The sequence below is a fragment of the Falco punctatus genome, assembly GCF_963210335.1.
Source record: "Falco punctatus genome assembly, chromosome: Z".
Taxonomy (NCBI): Eukaryota; Metazoa; Chordata; class Aves; order Falconiformes; family Falconidae; genus Falco; species Falco punctatus.
In genome coordinates this window covers 11,497,560-11,519,704 of record NC_137586.1, presented here as the reverse complement: position 1 = coordinate 11,519,704, position 22,145 = coordinate 11,497,560, and the positions used below count along the sequence as shown (strand labels likewise).

The following is a 22,145-nucleotide window of genomic DNA, read 5'->3' as shown; positions in this document are numbered from 1 at the left end:
ACACACTCATCTGCGCAGCATGGTCCAGGCACTGCCACACCATGGATGCAGGGGCAGCAGGGCTGTGCACCAGTGAGTACCAGGGGCAGGAGGAGCTGCTGGGCAGCCCGTTGGCAGGACACCAGCATGTCTCCCCAGGCAAGTCCACCTTTTGCGTTTTGCTGCCTGAGTGAGGGCAGTCTTTAGGCACAGCACTCAGCACAGAGAGGCAATTTCATCAGGTTATTTAGGATTTAAATGGCCTGGACATGAATTGTTGGAATGAGGAGTGAGATTTTCATCATCATCTTGCCATTTGTTACTAGGATTACTGTATGTGGTTTTCAGACATTCTACAAATCCAAGACATGGTTTTGTGCCAGCAAGCAGGGGCTAGAAAGAAATGGAGAAGTCACCCAATTTCATACTTTCCTATGTCCAAACATCAGGGAAATTTGACAGTGACCTTGTTATCAATATGAACTGAACTCACTGATTCCCCACCAAAGCTTTAACTAACTGCTGAGCATAATAAAATTCACCAATGTCCAAGTTTCCAATGACACATATTCAAGAGGAGCTCTGCATGCACTAGAATGAAGCTGAGGGAACAATGGGCACTCAGACCACCCAACCTGCAGGTTTAAATCAGGCCTATTGGAAGGGAATGAAACTGTGGCAATTGTCTGACATCCACAAGAACACACATCCCTGTCATCAGGGTCAAGAGCATCAGCTCTTGCAGGATTAAGAGCATGAGCTATGCCTGGGTGGGTTGTGTTTGCCAGCACTTAGGCAGGCAGGTTTACTGAAAGCACAGAACCTGACAGCACTTGAGCACTTACCTCGTTTATTTCTATCCTTTGCCCAGCCATATCGTAGACATCACCTGCAATGAAGAAAGACTGATGTTATAGCCACAAGCTCCAGGTAAGTGCAGTCTCTGAGCTTCTGTACCACAAGAGTCGGTTAAAGTGTTTTGAGATGGTATCTGATTTAAAAGTTTCAGTAAGCATGAATATCTTGACACAGGCACTGGAGATTGATGATTCATATCAATCAGTTTCTGTGTTAATCCATGACAAAATCCAGAGACTGACAGATGCTTGAAACACAAAGCAGTGACCATAAAAATGACTGGCATTTGGATAAAGAAGGCTTGGCTCAAGATGAACCCAGAAAGGATGTCGTGCTAGGTAAGAAATGAAGGTGCTTTCAGGGGATGACTTCTCTTGTACCTTCCCTGTGGACTGTGAGGCAAAGTCCAGCCCCTGGATCATATTGGGTTTGCAACAGTCTCTGGTCAGCTACAGAGAATGAGTTGTGAAAGCCCATTCTTCCCATGTCTAAGTAGCATTTTTTTAATTTGCCCTGGAGCATTATTATGCTCTATTAATTTTCCCTGAACTGGTGATCTGTTCGCAGAAATGGAAGATATCTCATCTCCAGGAAACACTATTGAAACTTCTGTCTGAAGGACAATTTCACTTGAAGGCCTGGACTGTGCCCAGCCCAGCCAGATTCAACACTTCATTGGAATAAGAATGAAACACAGAGAATTACAGGAATGATAGATCCATACCCACATCAGACATCTCAACTGTGACCAAAGTCAATTGTAGGTGCTGGTACTCCCTGAAAAAAGCCCTGAAGGTGTAGAGGAAACTCAGAAATCATCTCTCCTGAGAACTACCCACCAGCTGATCTCCTGGGAACTGTAACTGAGAGGCTTTTGTATACCTCCTTCCCAATGGGAAGCTTAAGCTTCCAGAGTACCTTCCCTGGCAGCAGAATTAATCCATCCTTTCTGGCCTGGCTTTCCCAAATGCCCCTGAGAAGCAAATCCAAAGCAGTACATTCCCAGGAGGAAGCTAGGCATTTAGAATATTATGGGAAATAGACTGTCTGCCTTCTTTCCATGTATTTCCCATTTGTTTCTTGCAGCCACACCCTGTATTATGTTAGCGGCAACATCCACTTTGGACAAGTCATTTGGACACATGAAGGAACAGACCGAATATTTTACAAACTGTTTAGCAGCATTAGCATTGGCTAGCACAGCAGTGCTCTTTGAGATATGCTGGTCTCAGATATTCACAGAACAAGATTTATAGGAAGAAATAGCTTCATTTATTAGGCCAGCTGATAGCAGTGAGAAACAAAGACAAGCTTTCTAGCACACCTGTCCATCAGCAGGTTTGATACAGGCAAAACAAGCATCAATCTACAGATAAGCAGTGACTAATTTCTCTGGGGAAATCTAATGGTATTAATCAATTCATCAGTTTGTGAATTGTTACCACCTCTTGAGCAGTGTGAAGAAAACTGCCTGGGTCCATACAGTGAATGAGCTGTTTAAGTCAATGACTGTCAGGATCTAACAGAGCTAACAACTTTTGTTTCCCCTTTTTTCCACCTCCCTACAAGCTTTTCTCTATTCTGATAGGTGAAGTATGTCAGGGCTAAAGACAAATGACCAGAACATTGACTAGATGCCGACTGAAGGTTCAGCTACCTAAACAGGATGTGGAAAACTGCTGCTCATGCCGTAAGAAACTGCTGAATGTGAGAGGTAACAGTGTGAGAAACTGATAAAATATGCAAATAACCCCATGAGGGATGGATGGTTTCACAAGTGGTTAAGAGGGAGCTAGACACGTGAGTTATGTATGGTATTTTGCAGGGTTAGCAATAACTAGGTAACCATGTCAATAACACGACAAAAGACTGAGATCACCGAGGTAGTGATATCAGAAAAAAATCCCAGATTTGACTGCAGATGTAGTAAAACTGGGACTAATGAGGAAAAACTAATAAGGTGCAGTTTTTTTGGTTGGGATGATACTGGGGTAGAAAACGGAAGGTTAAAGGGTGTCAAAAAGGGGAAACAAGGGACAGGAAAAGGATAATAAGATATGCAAATGATGTAAACAGGCCTGTCCAGGCAGCCCTGATGGGCAGCCCTGTACTGGATCACTGCAGCTGCTTACAAAACACTCTCTTCCGGATATCACTTTTACTCTTTGTGGACCAGGAGGCATACAATGTGAGTAACACTTGGAGAATAAGACAGACAACGTACCATAGGATTTGCCATTGATGGAGCACTTGTTGAAACACATGATGTTCTGAGTGAGAGTTCCTGTTTTGTCTGAGAAGATGTACTTGATCTGCCCCAGCTCTTCATTGAGTGTCGTGGTACGGGCCTGAGCCGGCGTGTCATTCACAGCGTAATACATTTTACGATCCCAGTCAATGTAGAAACTGTTACCTAAGCGTATAATCTCTACACTGGTAGAACAGAAAGAGAAGGTGATAGAATATTCATTATTTAAGGGACAAGATCTTTATCTCCAGCAACACTACTAGTGATTGCAATCAGAGAGCAACTTTGAAGGTAATGATAGGGTGTACTTAGCAGGTTGTCCTTACATACTCTGTAGTAAGCAACGACGAAGCAAGTCCCGCTGAAACTGTTAGGTTTATAGCAAATTCCTTTTCTTTATTTATAAACCAGCATCTTATAAAAGTATCTGAAAAGTTCCAGAAGTTTTCAGGTTGAAAAGTGAGGCAGGAGGAGTGGGTTTCACTTGGTGCAGTTTTGGGAGTGGTGCTCGGACAGGGGTGGTTTCTAGCAGGACTATGTGCTGGGCTGAGCCTACTCAGTTTACACCCCAACCTCAAGGTTTTGAGAGCATCACGGACACATTGCCTATTCTTCACCCTTGTTGGCCCATCTGCAACAACCAACATAGCACTACATTGTCTGGGAAGTGGCAATGTTCGCTCTGTGCATATAGCACCAAGTACTACGGATTCTCAACCTGATTACACCTACTCACTTTGCAATCTACTCCTCACTTGAGCCCTACAGCCACCTCAAAGAACCTGACATTCACTTTGTTTGATGGGCACTGCAAGTGGGAGAGAAACACTAACCATACCAGCCATAGTCCTATAGCATCCTACACCTCCACCCCTCCTTTAACTGCCAAATCATCCTTTTCATTGTTTGTAAGGCTTACTGCTGTCCCTGCTCCAACTCTGACAAAGACCTCCGAAGGCAGCAGAAATAAGAAAAGCATCACTGTCATGTAGATCATTCACAATGGGTTTGAATTTGTGTCTAGGAAAAATGCTGCTCCCACCCAAGGCAAAAGCTAAACCTTTTCTAAGAAGAAACATAAAAGGAGTTTCTGGCACATACCTGACGTATAGTGAAATTGGCACCACTGTGTTCAGAATGATCACATATGACCAGAACATGAGGAAGCCTGAGTAGGAGGCAGAGTTGACGCCTTCGGCCCAGGGCAGATAGACCTGGAAGTAGTAGCCCTTATCATACTCCCAGATGCCATTGCCAATGGCTAGGATAAGACACATCAGTGCTAAAAATGCAAAAATCTGCAAAAAAAAACCCCAAAATATTGCATTTTAGAGACAAGGAATTTGTGATGTACAGGTTAATCAGCTGAGCCTAATGAGATCAGGTTGGACAGCCTGAATTGCAGGAAAATGTTCCAAGGGGTGAAGGAGGAAAGCCAGCAAAGTTATGACACTTTTATCTCAAGGACAAAATTACATGGTGCAGCGTCTGGAAATTTGGAATCACAAGACCTCAAACATCTGGGGGTTTAAGTCCCAAGCAGACACCTAAACCTGGGTGCTTATGGGCAGATAGCTACAGAACATCTCATTAGAGGTGAGTAGAGCTGCGGGTCCTCAAATGTCTGGCTGCACACTTGGGAGTAGAAACTGCTTGGAGGACTTTACCTGGCCATTTGTTGGATGTATCATAGTTTTTCACACCGCTTCTGAAAAACTACTGAAGATAACTTGTAATACAGAAAATCCACCACTGTGCAGGTTGGAATTCAGCACTGGGTATCATGCTGACAGTTAAAGGAGAGTTAACCACTGACTCAGAACTAATAGTTGCCTTGGTACCTGCTATCACAATCTGATTACATTTCCTTTGAATAAACAGAAAGCAACGCTAACCAGTGATGTGTGTGCTTGGACTTTAGAGAAGCCTGTTTCCTGAAGCCTAAAGGAACCAGAGAAACAGCAACTGGGAACAGAATTTCAAAGTGGGACACCTTAGTGAAAACTAGGACTTTCTCAGGAACACCATTTAATAGACATGAAAACTTTACATAGGTCATAAAGCATTTTTGGTTAAAAGAAGACAAGAACATAGAAATACAATTACTTTAAAAAGAATACACAAAGAAGGAGAACAAAGGAAGTTAACAGAATTTAATATAAACTGTAAGGAATTACAGAACTGTGAATATCTAATACTGAAGGAGGAAGGCAGCAGAAAGAAATATCTATCCCATATGATGTAGTTAGCAGATGGAAAAGGCAGACATTCTGTGACAAGGAACACTATGTGGCTCTATCTGCTAATAATAAGCACTTTCAGTCCACTGGGTCCAGGTAATTGAAAGATGAAAGCTTAGAGGGACTAGCTGAGAAAATCTCTTAACTGTAAGGTTAATTTTTAACAGTGGTTTGAAAACTGGGAAGCTTCACCATCCTGAAAATCTGCTAACATAATTCCAATACTTGAAAGGTAGAAATGGTGATTGTGGGTAAGATAAACTGAAATTAGCTTGACATCCTTCCTGGACAAATGATAATAAACCCAGTTCTGTTGATATCAACTTCTCCAAATATTTGACTTAAAATAACGAACAGTCTAATAAAAATGTGAAGATATAGAATCAACAGGCCGCACAACAGAGCAATTAAAAATCATCTTTTGCAAGTATAATCATGAAGGAGGAAGTATTAGTAAGACGGGCCATTATGTATAAGGCCACCCAGTAACGATCAGATTAAAATTGTAATCGACCTTTAAAAAAAAAAATAATTGAGGTACAAACATAGAAACATTGCTGGTAAAACTGATATTTGCATTGCTGAGGTACTATGTCAGAGGAAGAAGGGTACTTTTATGGAGCGATTTGAATCACTTGGTGAAAAGCTCACGTCCAACTAACTTGAGTTTTAATACCAAGAAGCTGCTAAAAAGGGACTGCAGTAAGTAAAGGTGCTGGGCTGACTTTCAGGGGACATATTTATTTTCCACGTCAATAGTAGCTTTGCTATTTAATTATGGGAGGCCAAATAAATTACTCCCCTTGTGAAATAGAGACAATATTGCTTGCTGGTAAGGAATGTGGCACAGTGTTTTTAAACCTCTGTGACCAGCAGTAAAAACAGACTTCAATTTGTGCTGTTGTAATCATCAGGACTTAAGGATATATGAGAGGCATGACCCAGGGACAGGTAAGGTCCTTTATTAAATCAATAGACGTAGATGGAGAAAATAGACAAGCCTGTCTATTTTTATAGCTATGTCTGTCGGTCAGGTAGAAGTTGTTACTTCTCTTTGCAGATCTTGTCTGTTGTAAAAGAAATTAATTAAGAAAGCCAGCTGGCTGTTCTGTCTTATCAGTGTACCCTGCGTGATTCCTCACTGCCCCACAGGTTAAAAATTGTTAGTTTGTAGGATACCACATTCCACAAAGAATATTCCATGTGTGAGTCAGCAACGGAAATACACATGGGGCAACACAGCAGCTGAACTTCCCCATATCACAGCAGCTCTTGTCTGCAACTGCACTTGCTTTATGTACATTTTACTTTATGTCATTTGGCATGTCAATACTCTTTAACAGCTCGACTTGTCTGCACCACTCGTGCTTGCACACTAACATGCGGTTTGCTTTGAGACAAATGCAAGAGACCAAGCTGTTAACAGCACCCCTGGAGGTTAATCTCTGTGCAGAGAAACAACCGTATGCAGGGTGTTGTAATCATAACCACACTCTGGAAGAAAGGGATGTAAAAAACACCCTGATCATAGGCTTGTGCATGCTCATGGGGCTTCTCAGCATGAACATCCTCCCTCTATGGGTCCTGCCCATGCACTGCCTGCAAAAGATCCTCTGCAAGACTGGGTAGGATTTTTGTGAAGAGGAGGTGACTTTTGACAAGCATTTCCTGCTGGACTGTGAATTAAAACTGTCTCAGTTTCCTTATTGGCACTTTGGTTTCTGCTCTGGGATTTGAAGCAATAGCTTAAGAGATAAAGGCAACAGCCCTGTTTCTCTAAAAACGTCCTCCCCCCCAGCCTGCTAAAAAGCAAGTTTTGGAGGAAAAAGCATTCCTGAAGCTTGCGTGTGCATCCCTGGTGAGGGAACATTCACTTCTCTCTCAGATCACCGAGAAACACTTCCAACCATGAAAAAACAGCTATGGTTGCCATCTGGAAAGGTTCACCCTAGGTTAACCCTTGTTGGGACAGACCAGGGCGACATTATCCAGGACTCCCTTGGCAAGTGCTGCTTAAACACTGCTTTGTGGCTGGAAGTTTTATGGACAATTAAACACAAAATAGCTTTGCCAGTGTTAACATGGAACAAGTTTCATTACACTGAAGACGAACTATTTATAGCAAGCTGTGGCTGCTTTGTATTTCCAAACTCAGGAGTGCAATATACTGCCTCTTTTTATGACAGTGCTTTGTAACCTTTGACCACCCAGTGAGCTGGAAGGACCTGATGCCACATCCCCTTAGGTGTGCAGAGAGCCTGGTTCTTAGTGTAGGACAGAGCTTTACTTAGGCACCAAAATGTTAGGTGCCTTAAAAATGTCTAGAGGAAGAAACCACACCCTTGGCTCCATCAGTGCCCAAGAAGCCAGGCAGAGGCTGATGCAATCGGCTGCAACTTGCTCAGTTTTTAAAAATGGAGCCAGAACGTAAATTCATCTCATTTGTGTCCGTGAAGAGACTGAAAGCTCTGGGTTGGACCCCTGACTTGTGAAAGGAGATTTGGGAAATCTTAATCAAATGCTAAATTCTAAGTTCCCTATTCAGTTTTTCTGTACTCCGTTGCTGTGCCCTGTGGATCCCCCCCATCCATCATCATCTCCAGCTACAGCATAGCAGAACACCTAAGAAAAATGTAAAGTTTTTCAAATATTTGTAAAAATTTGAATCTAGGAGGCCCAAACTTTTTTTGGTTTTGCTGTCGCCTTGAGGGAAAAGAACACTGAGGAAAATAAGCTGATGATGGCAATCAAGTTTTTCACTTGGCAGAGACTGGTGTAATGTTACTGAAGTCAAGGGCATGTCCTTACTGTACATGGAGCAAGGACTTAAGAGGGGTTGAAGACAACCCTGGAGTGGCTCTCTGTGTTGTGGCACTGCTTTACAGCAAATACTCACAGACAGATGTTCAGAACACTGCTTCACATCTGTGGGAGTTGAGCTAACCACTCCTGCTTTAGTACAACTTCAGTCTCACAGAGGCACAACTGGATCTGTCCACTAACATCTCCAGTCCCTGGGCCCATCTCAAGAGCCTTTGGGATCCTGAGAAAAAAGCAGGACAGGGGCTGGGATGAAGTGGCAATGCTGAAGAGTGGTGCCATCCTGGAGACATTTGTGCTGTAAGCCTCAGTGCTGAGGAGGCATGAAGTCATGGAGACAGGGAGAGCTCAGGATAGCCTTGCTGTGATGATCAGACTGCTGCTGGATACCTTCGGCAGGGATTGCTCCAGCACCTGGGGATGGATCCAGGCCTCAGCCTGGCTGTTCAGGTTGGGCTGGAGAGCAACAGCAGGAGGGAAGAAAAGGGAACGGTGGCCACCAGACCTTCTCAGTGTCATAAACTGAAGGTGGTATACCATGCACGAAAAAGCATAATGGACTTGCATAAAAGCCTGAAACTAAAGAGCTTCTCTTCAAGCAACATTGAGTAAAGCAGTGCCAGACTGTATGTCTTCCTTCTCCGAGTGCCTTTGAACCCAAGCAGTAAAATCTTGGGAGAGTCTGTAAAAGAATCACTACCTCTGCTTGGAAGTATTTGCCATTTGTTAAAACCATTGACACACTTAACCCTCAAATCAGATCTGTTTTCCAATTTGAGGAGACCGACTGCTATATTAGTGTTCTCAAATTTTCCAGCTGCTAAAACCACTAGTTTCTGAGTATTAATGAGACAATGTCTAGTATTTTACCCTAATATGTTAAGTCAGATGCTGCCGTCATGTAAATTAACAAACTCAATTACCTAGTCCTATGCAGATATCACCAGAGATGCCAAGAAATCAGGAAGAAGAGCGAGAACTGCTAATGTTTATTTAAATAGAAAATGACAAAATTACCAGGCGAAAAAGGCATTTGCAGGCTTCAAAGTGATGTTCACAGAAACATGCAGAGCAGCGCAAATGAAAAGCTCAGAAGAAAGGTCCTTGCTTTGCAAGATGGGCTGGCAGAGGCACTGCAGAACTCAGGCTGCTAATAAATTATTACATAATTTCTCTTCTTATCATTAGTCACTTTTGATATTCCCTTATTTGTGTGGACAAAGGGGTGGAGCATCTGGAAATGATGAATACATCTGAAGAAATGAAGACACATTAATCAGACTTACCACCAACACAAGTACGTTCATGAGCCGATCAATGCTTGTTCGTTTAAAAGTTGTTTTTCCACTGTTCTGCATTAGTTTGGTGTCTGGCCCTGGAGACGAAACACACTTGTTAATTTTAGTAATAAAGCCAAGCCGTTCTAAAGCCGATTCCCTCTGAGGCCCCACTGTGCTTTACAGCATAAATACCCATCACAGTTTTCTTGAAGGCAGGTACATACAGTTTACAGTGCTGGTGGGAAACTTGGGCAGGTTAAGTCACTTGCCTTACATTATATGGACAGAGTCACATAAAGCCATTAATTCTGGATTTTGGCCCAGCTCTATTCTTTCAACAGTTAATCCTCCCTTTCAAGTTTTAATTGCTTTTAACGGAATACCTGATACTGCTGTGTTATTGGTGACATACTATAATCGTCTCACATGTCTACAGCAGTATAGAAGCAAAAGAAGACCTGCAATCATAAAAAGCATAGTTCTAATGGTTTACAATAATATTGATGACCATGATATGCTAATATGGGTTAAAATCACATAGAAATTATGTGGAATTTTTAATCAAATACACTTCAGAGTGAAACATTTTGATCAAGCCTGGGGAAAGAAAGACTCCAATTGGCCCAATGTAAGCCAGTAAGGGCAGATTTAATTCAGCTTTAATTTTTAAACATATTTAACTCTTATTCTTCCTATTGATTAATCAAGACTTGTCTCATGTAATCTGCTGCCTGCATTTCTGAAATAAAAGACTACTTCCGCTTACTAGAGCACTTAAGGTGGAATTGGGTGTTGTAATGTAGCATTTGCAATCCACTTTTCTGTTATAGATCCCTATAAAAAAATATCAGATTAAAATCCACTGTAATTTGCATAATTTCTAGCCTAGAGTTTAGACAATTAATCTCATGTATTTTTTTCCTTTTTTTCCTGTACCTGGTAGAAGCACATTTACCAAAGAGGAAAATACTTTGTTCCTTTGTGTATGTGTGTACTGGGTGTGATGCAATTCTATGCCAGTACTTCCGTGCTCCACAATTCACATGTCAATATTTGTACATACCGGCATAAATAACGAGGCCAAAGCACCATTCTGTGTTCCTAATAGTACAGCCCCTCAGCAACATCTTTTCGTTGTCCAGGGCATATTTCTCTCCTCGAAGAGTAAGAGTTCCTGTGAACTTATCCAGTTTGTTATTTGGTGCCTCACATTTGACCTCACCTGTAATAGGAAGGTAAAAACAAAAATGGAAATCTTGGCCCAGAACGATGCCAATCGATACTGCATTCTCAGCTGTTCCCCAGACAGGGAACGTTTCACACTGTAGCTACATTCCACTCCTGACTCTGTCATTCCCATCCTGTATCCTATATTTACAGCTGTTTTGGGATATTGCTCCTTCTCCATATTAGTGTCATAATCCAATTATGACCACAATTAACTTGGATTTACCCTATTCTTTGAACACAGCACTTTTTTACTGGTAGAGTACAAAACAAAGTTTCGGCAGCTTTTCTGCAGGTGAGAAGAAATGTTGAACCAGCAACATACTTTTAATCCTTTCACAAGCAAGTTTGTAATGGTAGGATGTCACTGGATAACTTTAGCTTAAAGTGCTGACCTTGCATAATTCCTATTCCATTTTCTTTAAAACTGCAGAAGCCCAAGCGAGAAAAATCATAGCTTGAAGGCTGCAAAAGAGTAATTAAGTGAGGTGTCTTTGTTCACTGTTTTTTTTTAATTTCATCTGTTATATAACTTAAGTCCCAGTGGCACAAGAAAAAAGATACTGCTACCTTCTTCGGCCACACAGCTGACACTCTTCAGTGATTGGAGAGCCTCTTTCTATTTCCACACTATATTTGTTTCTTGTAATAAAATGTGGTCATATGAAACTGTAAACAGATACTTTGGTATAAAAATGATTCTTTAAATCAACATTTGCACCTGACATCTAAAGTTTCAAAGCAGACCCCTGTGGATGTGTTAAGAAATGGCAGATACAAATACACCTTACTGAAAGGGGACCCAAGAGTAAAGTCTGTTCAGTTAATCAGCAGGACCATGAAAGTTATTTTGATCACAGGCTGCAAGAATCTACATAAGGACTAGCATTTGTAAAGTATACAGCTCTTCCAGCTGTTCTCAGATAAAACACACCAGGTTCAAGAGACTGGAAACAAAATCCAGAGAAGTCCAGAAGAAAAGTACAATTTTAAGCATTGTGGTAGTCTCCACCACTGCAAATTTTGAAAGCAAGAATGGATGTTTTTTCCACAGAAAAGTAGCTCTACTTTTGGGCAGACAAATCATCAGACTTGAAAGATGAAGCAATCAGGAAATTCAGTGACACATGTGACATCAAAGCTCATACTGACAACTATGCTGATCTTCTGTTTTATCACCCAGCTAATCCAATAACAATCCTGCAGCCCCTGCAATGCCTTGAAAAGCACAAATTAAACAGAAGCTTTGCAGTGCAAGCTGAAACACAGCACAATGAGACTGAGGTGAACCAAACCCAGGGCATGATCCCCAACCAGGAAGACCGTGCCTCTCCTCACGCCAGCTATGGGGTGACACTCGTGTGGGTACCTTGCATGTCAATACCCACATCTGCTTTCCAGCAGGTGGGTGGATCTGGGTTACTGATGCACTGATTCTGAGATCAGAAGAGGTTCATCCAAATCAGACTGATCATAAAAAAGTGTGAAGCTCTAGATTTTCACCCAATATACCTGCCCTGACCCCAGTAACTCTGCAGCTGAAGACACCTCAGCAAGGCACTTGCTCTTGTCTCTTCCTCCCATTAACAGCAAGAAGATATCTGGAATGCATGTCACCTGAAAGAGTTAAATACTTCCAAGTCTACATGTGATAAGTAGTCAGTTAATGAAAAGCGTTGTTTCTTTCTCATCTCCAGTTCCCTAAATCAAATAAAGTTTAGTGTTTTGCAGGCGTCTTCCTTATCTGAACCATTGTGATGTCAACAAACATCATAACTCACATTAAAGCATTCCACTGAGTGCCTGTATTAGCTGCTCAACCCTCTCCTCTCTTCCTGTCTTAAGAAGTAATTAGATAAAGAGTTACATAAATATTTAAATACTTCTACAGAGGTTTGCTAAGGGAAATGCAAAGTTGGGTCTGTTTCCAGGCGCTCTTCCCAGTACTCTGCCAAATATAAACCATCCTGGGAAACATTTTATTCATTTTAAGTATTGTGAAGAGGCCACTTTTATTTACAACATAACTAAAATAGAGATTTGCAGGAGAAATAAATATCTGATAAGAAAGGTTTCAATTTTCCAAAAGACTTTGAAACTTTTTTTTAATTATGGACTTTCGAGACTGTAGATAAGCATTACAAAGAAAATTCTTGAAAAATTATTTAGGATTAAGATCTTGCTTACAAATTGGTATACAGAGCAGCCTCTTCAGGAAAATAATTAAGGTATGCCAGTCTGACCATTAACATAAAGCACCTGTAAAAACATTTCTCAAGACCTAAACCACTCAAAACCTCAGCCATCACTTCGGAGAAATCCTGATGTACTGAGCTGACACTCAGCCAAGACCACACACATTATTGCATAAAACCTCAGTGCAGAAGGCAAAAGAAAAGCCCGTGCTTTTGGATGACTCTACCAGAGACAGTCCCAGCTATGCTAACTCTTTGCCACGTCCCCACCATTTGTCCTGAAATCATCCAGTTATTTCGAAGATAATTTTTAAAAAATAATTTTTCCTCTTTATCTAAAAATACTTCCTGAGAGCCTGTAGTCCTTGAGACATTCCACGGACAGCAGCACTCACTCCACCCCTTTCCGTACTGACTCTTCCCGTAATCCTGCCCTCGTACCTAAGCCAGCAGGGCACTGTGTAGCGTGAGTAACACCACTTGGTCTGCTTCCCCATCCTCTCTCCACAGACAGAAGATGTGTCAGCACAGGGCGTTCTGTTTTTGACAGGGTTGGCTCCTTTCTGTGCATGTGCTGCTGTATATTCCCTGGGACCCAGTGACAGGACATGTGGGAGTGGTTCAAAGGTGCACCAGGGGAGGTTCAAACTGGACATTAGGAAGTATTTCTTCACCGAGAGGGTGGTCAAACACTGCAACACACTTCCTAGAGAGGTGGGCAATGCCCCAGGCCTGACAGTGCTTCAGAGGCATTTGGCCAATGCCCTTAGTAATGAGCTTTAACTTTTGGTCAGCCCTGAAGCAGTGTCAGGCAGTTGGACAAGATGATCGTTGTAGGTCCCTTCCAAATGAAATGTTCTGTTTCATTCTATTCTACTCTATATTTAATACACAAAACAGTTCTAAGAAAGGACATGTTGCCTGTTAACTGCACCTGCACTGCTTGTCTTTAAATATCTTAAAATGTAGTCTGTATTGTGGCGCCGAGAGAGGAGAGAGGTGCGTGCAGGATGAGGCTTTGGGTTGGAAAGTAGTCACCTGCCCTGTGTGCACAGTTAGTCCTCAGGTCTGCATGGTGTCTGGAAGTGCTGGTGCTCAGAATCTAAATGTAATCTATGCATCAGCATTGCTGCATCAGTGTAAAAATGTTTTGAGGTCATAACTGAGCATAAAGTTTTGGGAAAACATTTTCCACTGTGCAATTACAGGAGGTCTTGCACTGAAGTTCAAGGTGGGTCATCTCAGCATGTACAGACAGATGCTAAAGAGAAGTGTGCAGCCAGAAGGAAAACTGCCACCAACACCGCTTCAGGTTATAGCCACGCATGGCACCAAGACCTGCACGCAAGGAGGGACCTCTTTCTCTACATATGCTGCTGACACCTGTTGTACAGGCTGCAACATGACCATTCTGTTTATCTGCTGCTGCACCCAGAGGAACCCTAGCAGGGAGCAGCAGACAGCCTGGAAATAAGACTCCCAGGCACTGCCTGGACTCTGGTGTTTGGGCAAATCCTCTGGAAAGTGAATTTTCCATGTAGGCTTACCGTTGAACTCTGTCAGTTTCTGAAGATCTTCTCCAAGCTCTGCAGTGACTGACAGTGCCTGCTTCACCTTCAAGTTCGTTTCACTGTAACAAATCACATGAGACAAAAACATGAACTTGAAAGTCATATGTGAACTGAAAGCTCCCCCTGAAAGTCAATTCTGTTCTTGAGGACAAACTTCTTCCTTAGACATCTGATCATCATGTGTCTTTTTTCACTTGACCAGAGGGCGTAGTTGTCTCAGTTGCAAAGTCAGGCAGTCCAGAGGAACTCTGGAGGGTGATGTGGCTCTGCCTTCTCATTTTCACCACAAAGTGCAAGACCAGGCATCTCAGCTCCCTGAGCATCTCACCATCTATCCTGCTCCTCATGCCTCACTGAACCCTGAGGTATCTGAGCATATATGAGAGCTCTGAACCTTCTCCCATGATATTCTGGTCCTGAAGGGTACTGCAGTCCTGGGACTAGCTAGCTGGGGAGTTTGAAATGCAGTGAATGCAATGTCAAAGAAACACCACATTTGTTCAGGGCCTCCGAAAAGTATCCCCTGGCACTGGCGCGTACAAGGATTACAAGCTCCCCTTCAGCAGAAATCGGATGGGGAAAGTCCAGAGGGCTGTCTGTAGGGTCTTGGGAGAGACAAAATTTCTTGATCTCTTCTGGTCTTGCTTAGTCCTTCAAGCAGATGCTAGCTCCAAACAGTGCAGAAAACGTAATGCAAATTGGGTCATAAAGATGAGGTCATCTCCAGTTTATTCTGATGAATACAAACCAGTTGCAGCCCTCTGACTTGTAGCCAGTTGTGGCCCGGACTAAAAAATGTCTGGAAATCATTGCAGTTTGCATGCATTAATATTATGGTATAGCAGTCCAAAGGAGATTACTGGAGCTATTCATTGTGATTATCTCACCCAGATAATCTGGCTAAGAGAAGAGACTAAGGGAGATGCAAGAAACAGAAAGCTTCTGCCAGTTACCTGTGATATCGCAGGAACATGTTTCTAACTGTCAGTGTTAGAGGAACTGTTACTGAAAATAAAACATAAAGTCCCCTCCTCACATGACATTTGCACTGAAAGGGGCAAAAGTATCCACCAGAAGATGTTATTTTCAAGGTACCTAGCCAAAGTTCATTCTACGTATTTACATATGTATCGATATATTACTACCAAAGCTGTTTGCAGGTAAGCTTGCAGCACCCAGGGTCACCAGAGATTTGGTCTGGCACTGGCAGTGATTACGCCCAGGGTCCAGGCTTACTCACCCGTCCAGTTCAGCTGTCTCAATGTACGTCAGGCTGTGTGGCTCGCTGCTTGACAGTAACAGTAGGTCGGCCTAAACACAGACAGACAGACTTGGCATGAGTTCACATGGTCAGAGGGCATGGCACTGCAAGGTTGCTTGCGGTTTCTGCACACTGCAGGTCTCTGAGGCAGTTATCATGATGACTGACTAATTTTCTTGTGAGTGGTAAGTGTAATTACAGAGACTAACTGAGCAGGATGGAGAGAAACTGTACTCACCGTCACAAAGTTGTTGTTTTCTAGTTTTATTATATCCCCCACTTGAACATTCATCCATTTTTCATCCTTTAACCTGCAAGAAAACTCCTAGTAAGTAGGCACATAAAGCAAACACCACTTGGGAAAGCAGGATACTCAGCTGTGCTCCTGAAGCCAGGCGGTAGGTGCCATCAGGACTTGGGTTGTTGATCGAATGGAGCAGGGCCTGCCATGATGTGGCCTGACCCGTGCTAAGCTAAGGGACTACCACAACACCAAAAAAACCCCAGTAACAGTGGTTGGAGTGACCCATGCAGGGTTGACAGCAAGCCCCACAACAGCAGCACAGTCCATGTGCACTGTCCCCTCTGGACTAACAGCTCTCTGCCTTCTCCTAAATGGCCGTGTTGCCTCAGAAAACACCCTCTCTACTCAGCATGACCTACTTCCCAAACACCTGCAAAAATCGCCAGCTGTGTTGCTTTTTCTAGGTGGTGTTAGGGGCCAGAGAAGCAGTCCTGGCTGGCATGGGCCAGGCTGCCAGGGAGGTCAGTGCAGTGGCCTTCACAGCACCGAGCAAGGTGTGTATGCATCTGGCCAGCTAAACTGCAAGTGCCAACGTAACTAAGTCACAACAGATGTATATGCAAAATCTAGAGAAGTGAAAGATCAAGAGCTGCATCAAAACAGGACTGGGTATTCAAGCTTGAGTTCAGCTCAGCCTTGCTTTTTCAGTGTTGGTCGGAGCTGGGCAGGACCTATGCTTTTCAGTTTTTGAACAAAGGCAAAATACTAGAAAATTTCTGTTTCAATGTATGTTTCCTAGACACAGTAACTAATACACTGTAAATGAAGACACTGGTTTACTTAGCAGAAAGCACAAAAAGTATGTTCCTATTCTTCAGCTTCCAGTTATATTTTTAACTGTTTGATCATCTGTTGGAGTTTACACAACGTACTGCTATCTATAGTACAGAAAAAGAAGTCGCTAGAGACTACACAGCTGTGTACAGCTGTGTCCTACGCACAGAGAGTAAACAGCTCCTCTGTCTGCCACAAAAGCCCAAGCCTCTGCGCTTTTTTTTTTTTTTTTTTTTTTTTTTTTCAGGAAAGAACAATGCTAGCAGTACAATGTCCAAAGCACACAGCTGAAATGTTTTGAGTACATTTAAGTCAGAAAAGCTACACACACTCAAAGTATTATGACATGTCTGAGGAAGCTATTCCTGCTTCTTAATTTAAAATAACTTGTTGATAATGCCTAGTTTTGATTAATGCAGAAATAAATGCTATAACATAAATGGACATGGAAAGATAATCTTGCTTGTCACTTCTAAGGTAAGGAGTAAAATAATTCAGTACTCTCAAAGTGTCACTTAAACATATATACATGCAGGAACAGAGTTTACTTTTGTTAGTGCAAGGTCACAGCCATAATGACTACACACATTGCTGCACTGCATCTTGGGTTCATTAATCAGACACATAGTCCAGAGCTGCACAGTGAACTAATGGTGTGAAAGACAGTTCAATTTTAAATTGTTTCGTGATTGTTGGAAATCACACAGAAAAACATTATCATTAATAAAACGCTCTTACCAGTCAAAATTGCCACAAAAGAGAAAGGACTTACATGCCATTGATCAGGACCTGGACTGGGCGGTTGTTGACGTGTTTATCACTTTTGTGTCGATTCTGAAAATTTGATCAGTACATTAAAAGGCATTTCCAGAAAGCCAAGCACACAAAAGCTGTAGGCAGTTCATTAACATTTTAGGTTTTCACCCAGCTGGCTGAATGGGTCTGGCACAATGGAGTCACAGCCAAGTTATAGTCAAGCCCATGTTTACGCTAGTAGCATGGGGCATAGCTAGACTGTGAAGAGCGACAAGGCAACACAGGGCTTGCTCTTGGAGGGAAGAAGGAAGGTGGAGCCTTATATGTCACTTTGCACAGTCCTGACTCAGCTGGTGTTGGTCCTGTCCATCACAGTTTTGTAAACACTAGGGAAATCCATTCCTCTGGTCTGATATGGAAAGCGGTTGCAGGTGTTCTGGCATTGCTCCCTGGGAGAGCACCTCATCACCTCTTACCTGCCTACTTGCAAAGTTGCACCGAGCCTCCACAGAGCATTGGAATTATTATAATAATGAGAGAAAATCAGATGCTAAACTCAGATCTGACACTACCCTGTGAAGTCAATGGGACTTTGACCATTAGCTCTGACAGGAGCAGACTGGGGCCAAAGCTGGGCAAGTTTGAAAAACCACACATGGGTTTAATGCTTACCTCCTACAAAATGTTTTTCCCACCTACATTGCAGCTAGATGGCAGAGGATGAGTTCTCCAGTGCGGAAGCCTAAGAACAGAATTTTGTGTATGTGTCCAGAGGTATCTATCAGTGACCATATTTTTCAGACACACTGAGCAATTTCAGGGAACAGTAATGCAGCTTCTGGGCTGCTCAGCAATTTGGAAATTCTAGCTCATTTTTAGGTAATGAACTATAGTTTTGGGGGTCTAATCTCTAATCCCATTTTGGCCACAGAACAGGTCTCCAGCTACCTGCCATGGCTGTGTTTTAGTGGTTTGCTTTAGCCATTGTGCCAAAGAATCATGGGAAAACTCCAAAGTATAGGTCAGCAATACAGATCTTACAAAGTCATCGATGGCATCCTTGACTCCTGATACAGCCAGCACCAGCACAAGGGGCACCACTGTTGTAAACCAGGCCAGTGAGGAAATCTGAGGAATCAGCTGTAGGAAGAAAAGACCCGAGCTGAGAAATTTCCTGTCAGTTCAGCAAACAGATGGAAGCAAAAAACTGTTTTCTCTGGAAGTTGCAGACATTTTTCTATGATTTCTATGATGCCTGAATACAGCATGAAGACAGAAATGCAGCTCTATCCCTTACACATGACCCCATAAAGGTGGGAGAGCCAGGGAACCCATGCTTTGCTTACAAAACAAGCTGTAATTTAGGTTATAAATATGGAACTGTTGGGTTGCTCTTTCTTGTTGATTGTAAAATTAGGATTGCAAAGTCCCCGGTGGATTTCTTCGGAGGCAGTGGCATGGGCAAGCCTGTTGTGAGAGACCCAGAGCTATCTCAGCAGAGACTGCTGTGCAGAGCCTTCAAATGCTTCTGGTTTTTGTTTCAGTAACTTTTCACATTTTGCTGAATTAAACTTCATATCAATACACAATGCACAGCTGTTGCCAGGGCTGACCGGGCTCTTCCAAGATCAACAGAGTAATCTCCCCAGCCTAAACATCTTTAACAGTGAAAGGACCCAAGAGCTGAAGGTGACCCCATTGTGCATTCGGTGAGGCAGAGATGGATGTGATACCAGCATCAGTGTGTCCATCAGATTGGATTTGGGCAGCGTCAACTCCATGTGCATCATGAAGCTGACATTTATGCCACTAAGTCAGCTGCTTAAGGGTGCTGCTCTTTGGGACTGGTCCTTCCACTGCACTGTCACAACCCAGGTCCTACAGGCACCACCAAATCCAGCTAGCAGGAATGATGTTCAGGGGCAAGCACAGTACCACTCAGCTGTGGAGGCTGCAGGGACATGTAACTGCTGCCTTGACACCTAACTGAGAATATATATGTCCTACTGGGCTGCCAAAGAAGGGGGGGTGGGGGGGAGTGCAGACTCCCCACAGCCTATCCATCACATCCGCTCCAGATACTGGAAGAGATACTCCCAGTGCTACAGGGATGGAGTGAGTGGGCAGAAGAGGGAGAAAAATTAAACAGAGGAGTATGTAAATATAAAAGACTAAGGGCTGCCCTTGCCCTCTTCAGTTTACCTTTGTGCAGGCAGCAGAAAAAGCTGTGTGCTTTTTTGTATACAGTCACTCCTAGATGGTTCAGCAAAAGACGCAGCAGAATAATTTAAGGCAAATAGTTTGAAATACTATGAATTTGATATACAAACAGCTAGAGTGCAGTACAATACAGGAACAGTGCTGTCAGCTTAGCTGAAAAGGCACTTTCACTAATTTCTTGAAAAATATACAGGGGCTGGAATTTCCCAAATTCATTCCCTGTAAATAAGCAAAGAATCTTGTATGTAGTTTGCTACAGGCCCAAGAAAATTTTGCCCATGCTTTTTTGAGCTGAAATTTACAAAAGGGGTTTTGAAAAAGGTACTTTTGCAAACTTGTGTGCACTGAAATGGTCAAATTTAAAATATCATACTTGAAAAATAACAAAAAATATCCCCCTTTCTTGGTAATGTGCATTCCAGTATGACTCAGCAACATCAGAGTACACTGCATTTATCCATATTGTATCAAAGTGCAAAAGGGCAGAAATCCTGACACCAGTTTCTCCAGTGTGTTTAGCTTTCCAACAGAGTAGTATTACCAACAGCAATGGGCAAAGTGCAGCTCCATACCATTATGAGCCACAGGGTTTAATAGTGTTGCCAGTGTCTGGCAGGATCCATATTAGACACCTTCCTTACCCTGCTGAGCAGTGAGCAGCAATATTCAGCTTTGTTCGAATTAGCTCCAACCTTGAGCCTTCCTGATGTTAACTCCTTCCTTCCCAGGGAAAGAGTAGAGATTACAATTTTTTTTTTCTTCTTGCTATTTTCTTTGAGACTGCCAATGGAATTTGCCTTTAAACCTATAGATAAGAGACAACTTCCTTTTGTACTGCAGGAGGAAAAATTAATGCAGATCTGAGGATAGCCAGGGGAACTCTGATTTAGACACAAAGGGGTACTAGAACAGGTCATGAAAAAGGTACAGAGTTTGCTGAAAACTTTAATTAAATTTTCTCCTTCATTTAGTTCAAACCCTCATAACCAAATGTAAGAGAGGAAATTGCTTTTCTTTTCTGCTCTGCTTTCTATTACTTTAAGGTTTTACTAAGATGCTAACTCACAACAGGGATATAGCTTGCACTTTATTACAACTATCAATACATAAACAAGCTCTGACAATAGAAAACATGCTCTGCTAGAAACAGCCCAGTGAATTCATACCTGCAAAATCAGCAAGAAAAGAAAGTAAGCATTGGCTATTCGCTGAAACTGTTCAAACAGGTTGAGAGGCAGGAAAGTGAAGAAGTTGTATTTCGATGTTTTAATTGAATTGTTCTGTAGGGAAAAAAAAAAGGAAAATAAACAGGTTTGGTAAAACAGGAAACAAAATTACAGCACGACCCATTTCAACTCTGTTTTTACTTGCTTATATTTAGCAATAGCATTGTTTCCAAGAGCAGCTCAAAAAACATTTCCTTTCCCCCACACAATCCAATCATGCCGAGTCTGGATAAACAGACAGAATTCCTCTCGGAACTGGTGAAAACATGATGCTCAGTTTATGTCAGTGCAACTGCAGGTAGATACAGGTATATGTACTTGCTCACAGAGAGACACATTTTTCCCTTATTAATAATGTTCCTACTTAGACAATGCACAAATAGAATTAAAAACTGTAACCAGAACACAACAATTTTGTGGGTACCATCTACAAAGCAGTGTTAGGAAATACCTGCTAGGTCAGTTGTCAATAACTTGTCTGAGATTTGGAAGCACCATTTGGCTGGACAACCCCACAGAAGCTATAGGTCCTCCCAGGAGCAGAACATGTTACTATTATTTTCAGCTGATTCAGCACAGCAACTTGGAGACGTAGCTTGTTTCTATTCCACAAAGATCACTTGAATGTGGGGTTGTGCAAACAGCCACTAATAAAAGATCTCACCATTTCAGTAAGCAAGTTGCAGTTTTGTTCCCTGTTTCCAGTTTCTTTTTCTAATTGCAGATGTTCCCTCCAGCCACAAGCCATGGCTCCTCCCCATCTGTCTTCTTCAGATCACAAAAAAGACCAAAGCTCGGGATCACAGAACTGGGTATTTTCTTCCCTGAAGATCAGAGCACTCTGGTCCAGTTCTTGCCACCTGATAATCAGGCTCAATCCATCACACCAAGCCCATAAGCGCGGGCTGCCCCTTCAGCTTTTAGGTGTACCAGATCCTCTTTTCATATGAAGTTTATTAAGCTCTTATCCAGGTTTAGTCCTGGAAGCATGCATGCCATCTGTTGCCAGCATATCTAAAATTTCCCCCCGAGAAGCTCTCCAGAAGATGCCTATTAACCACCTGCCAGGGACCGTAAGGTGTGACAGTACAAGGAGGCAGATATTATGCAGTGACCCTTCATTCGGTAATAGATTTGCTGGTTTGACCAAAGAGAAAATGGTGATAGTAGTATTGTGATAGCCTTT

The 22,145-nt window shown here is 42.5% G+C and overlaps 1 protein-coding gene across 2 annotated transcripts in view; it reads right to left on the bottom strand.

Annotated features, from left to right (window-relative positions):
• Positions 1-22,145, bottom strand: part of LOC308056296 (phospholipid-transporting ATPase ID-like) — an 83,121-nt gene that overhangs the window by 24,802 nt on the left and 36,174 nt on the right. For both annotated transcript variants that reach the window (XM_080371433.1, XM_080371432.1), the window contains exons 4-14: positions 20,900-21,013; positions 18,555-18,653; positions 17,530-17,591; positions 15,918-15,990; positions 15,659-15,729; positions 14,395-14,477; positions 10,489-10,647; positions 9,432-9,520; positions 4,187-4,383; positions 3,062-3,270; positions 825-868 (exon numbers count right to left, since the gene is read on the bottom strand). In XM_080371433.1, coding sequence (XP_080227559.1) covers positions 825-868; positions 3,062-3,270; positions 4,187-4,383; positions 9,432-9,520; positions 10,489-10,647; positions 14,395-14,477; positions 15,659-15,729; positions 15,918-15,990; positions 17,530-17,591; positions 18,555-18,653; positions 20,900-21,013 — 1,200 coding nt within the window. The remainder of the gene's footprint in view (positions 1-824; positions 869-3,061; positions 3,271-4,186; positions 4,384-9,431; positions 9,521-10,488; positions 10,648-14,394; positions 14,478-15,658; positions 15,730-15,917; positions 15,991-17,529; positions 17,592-18,554; positions 18,654-20,899; positions 21,014-22,145) is intronic.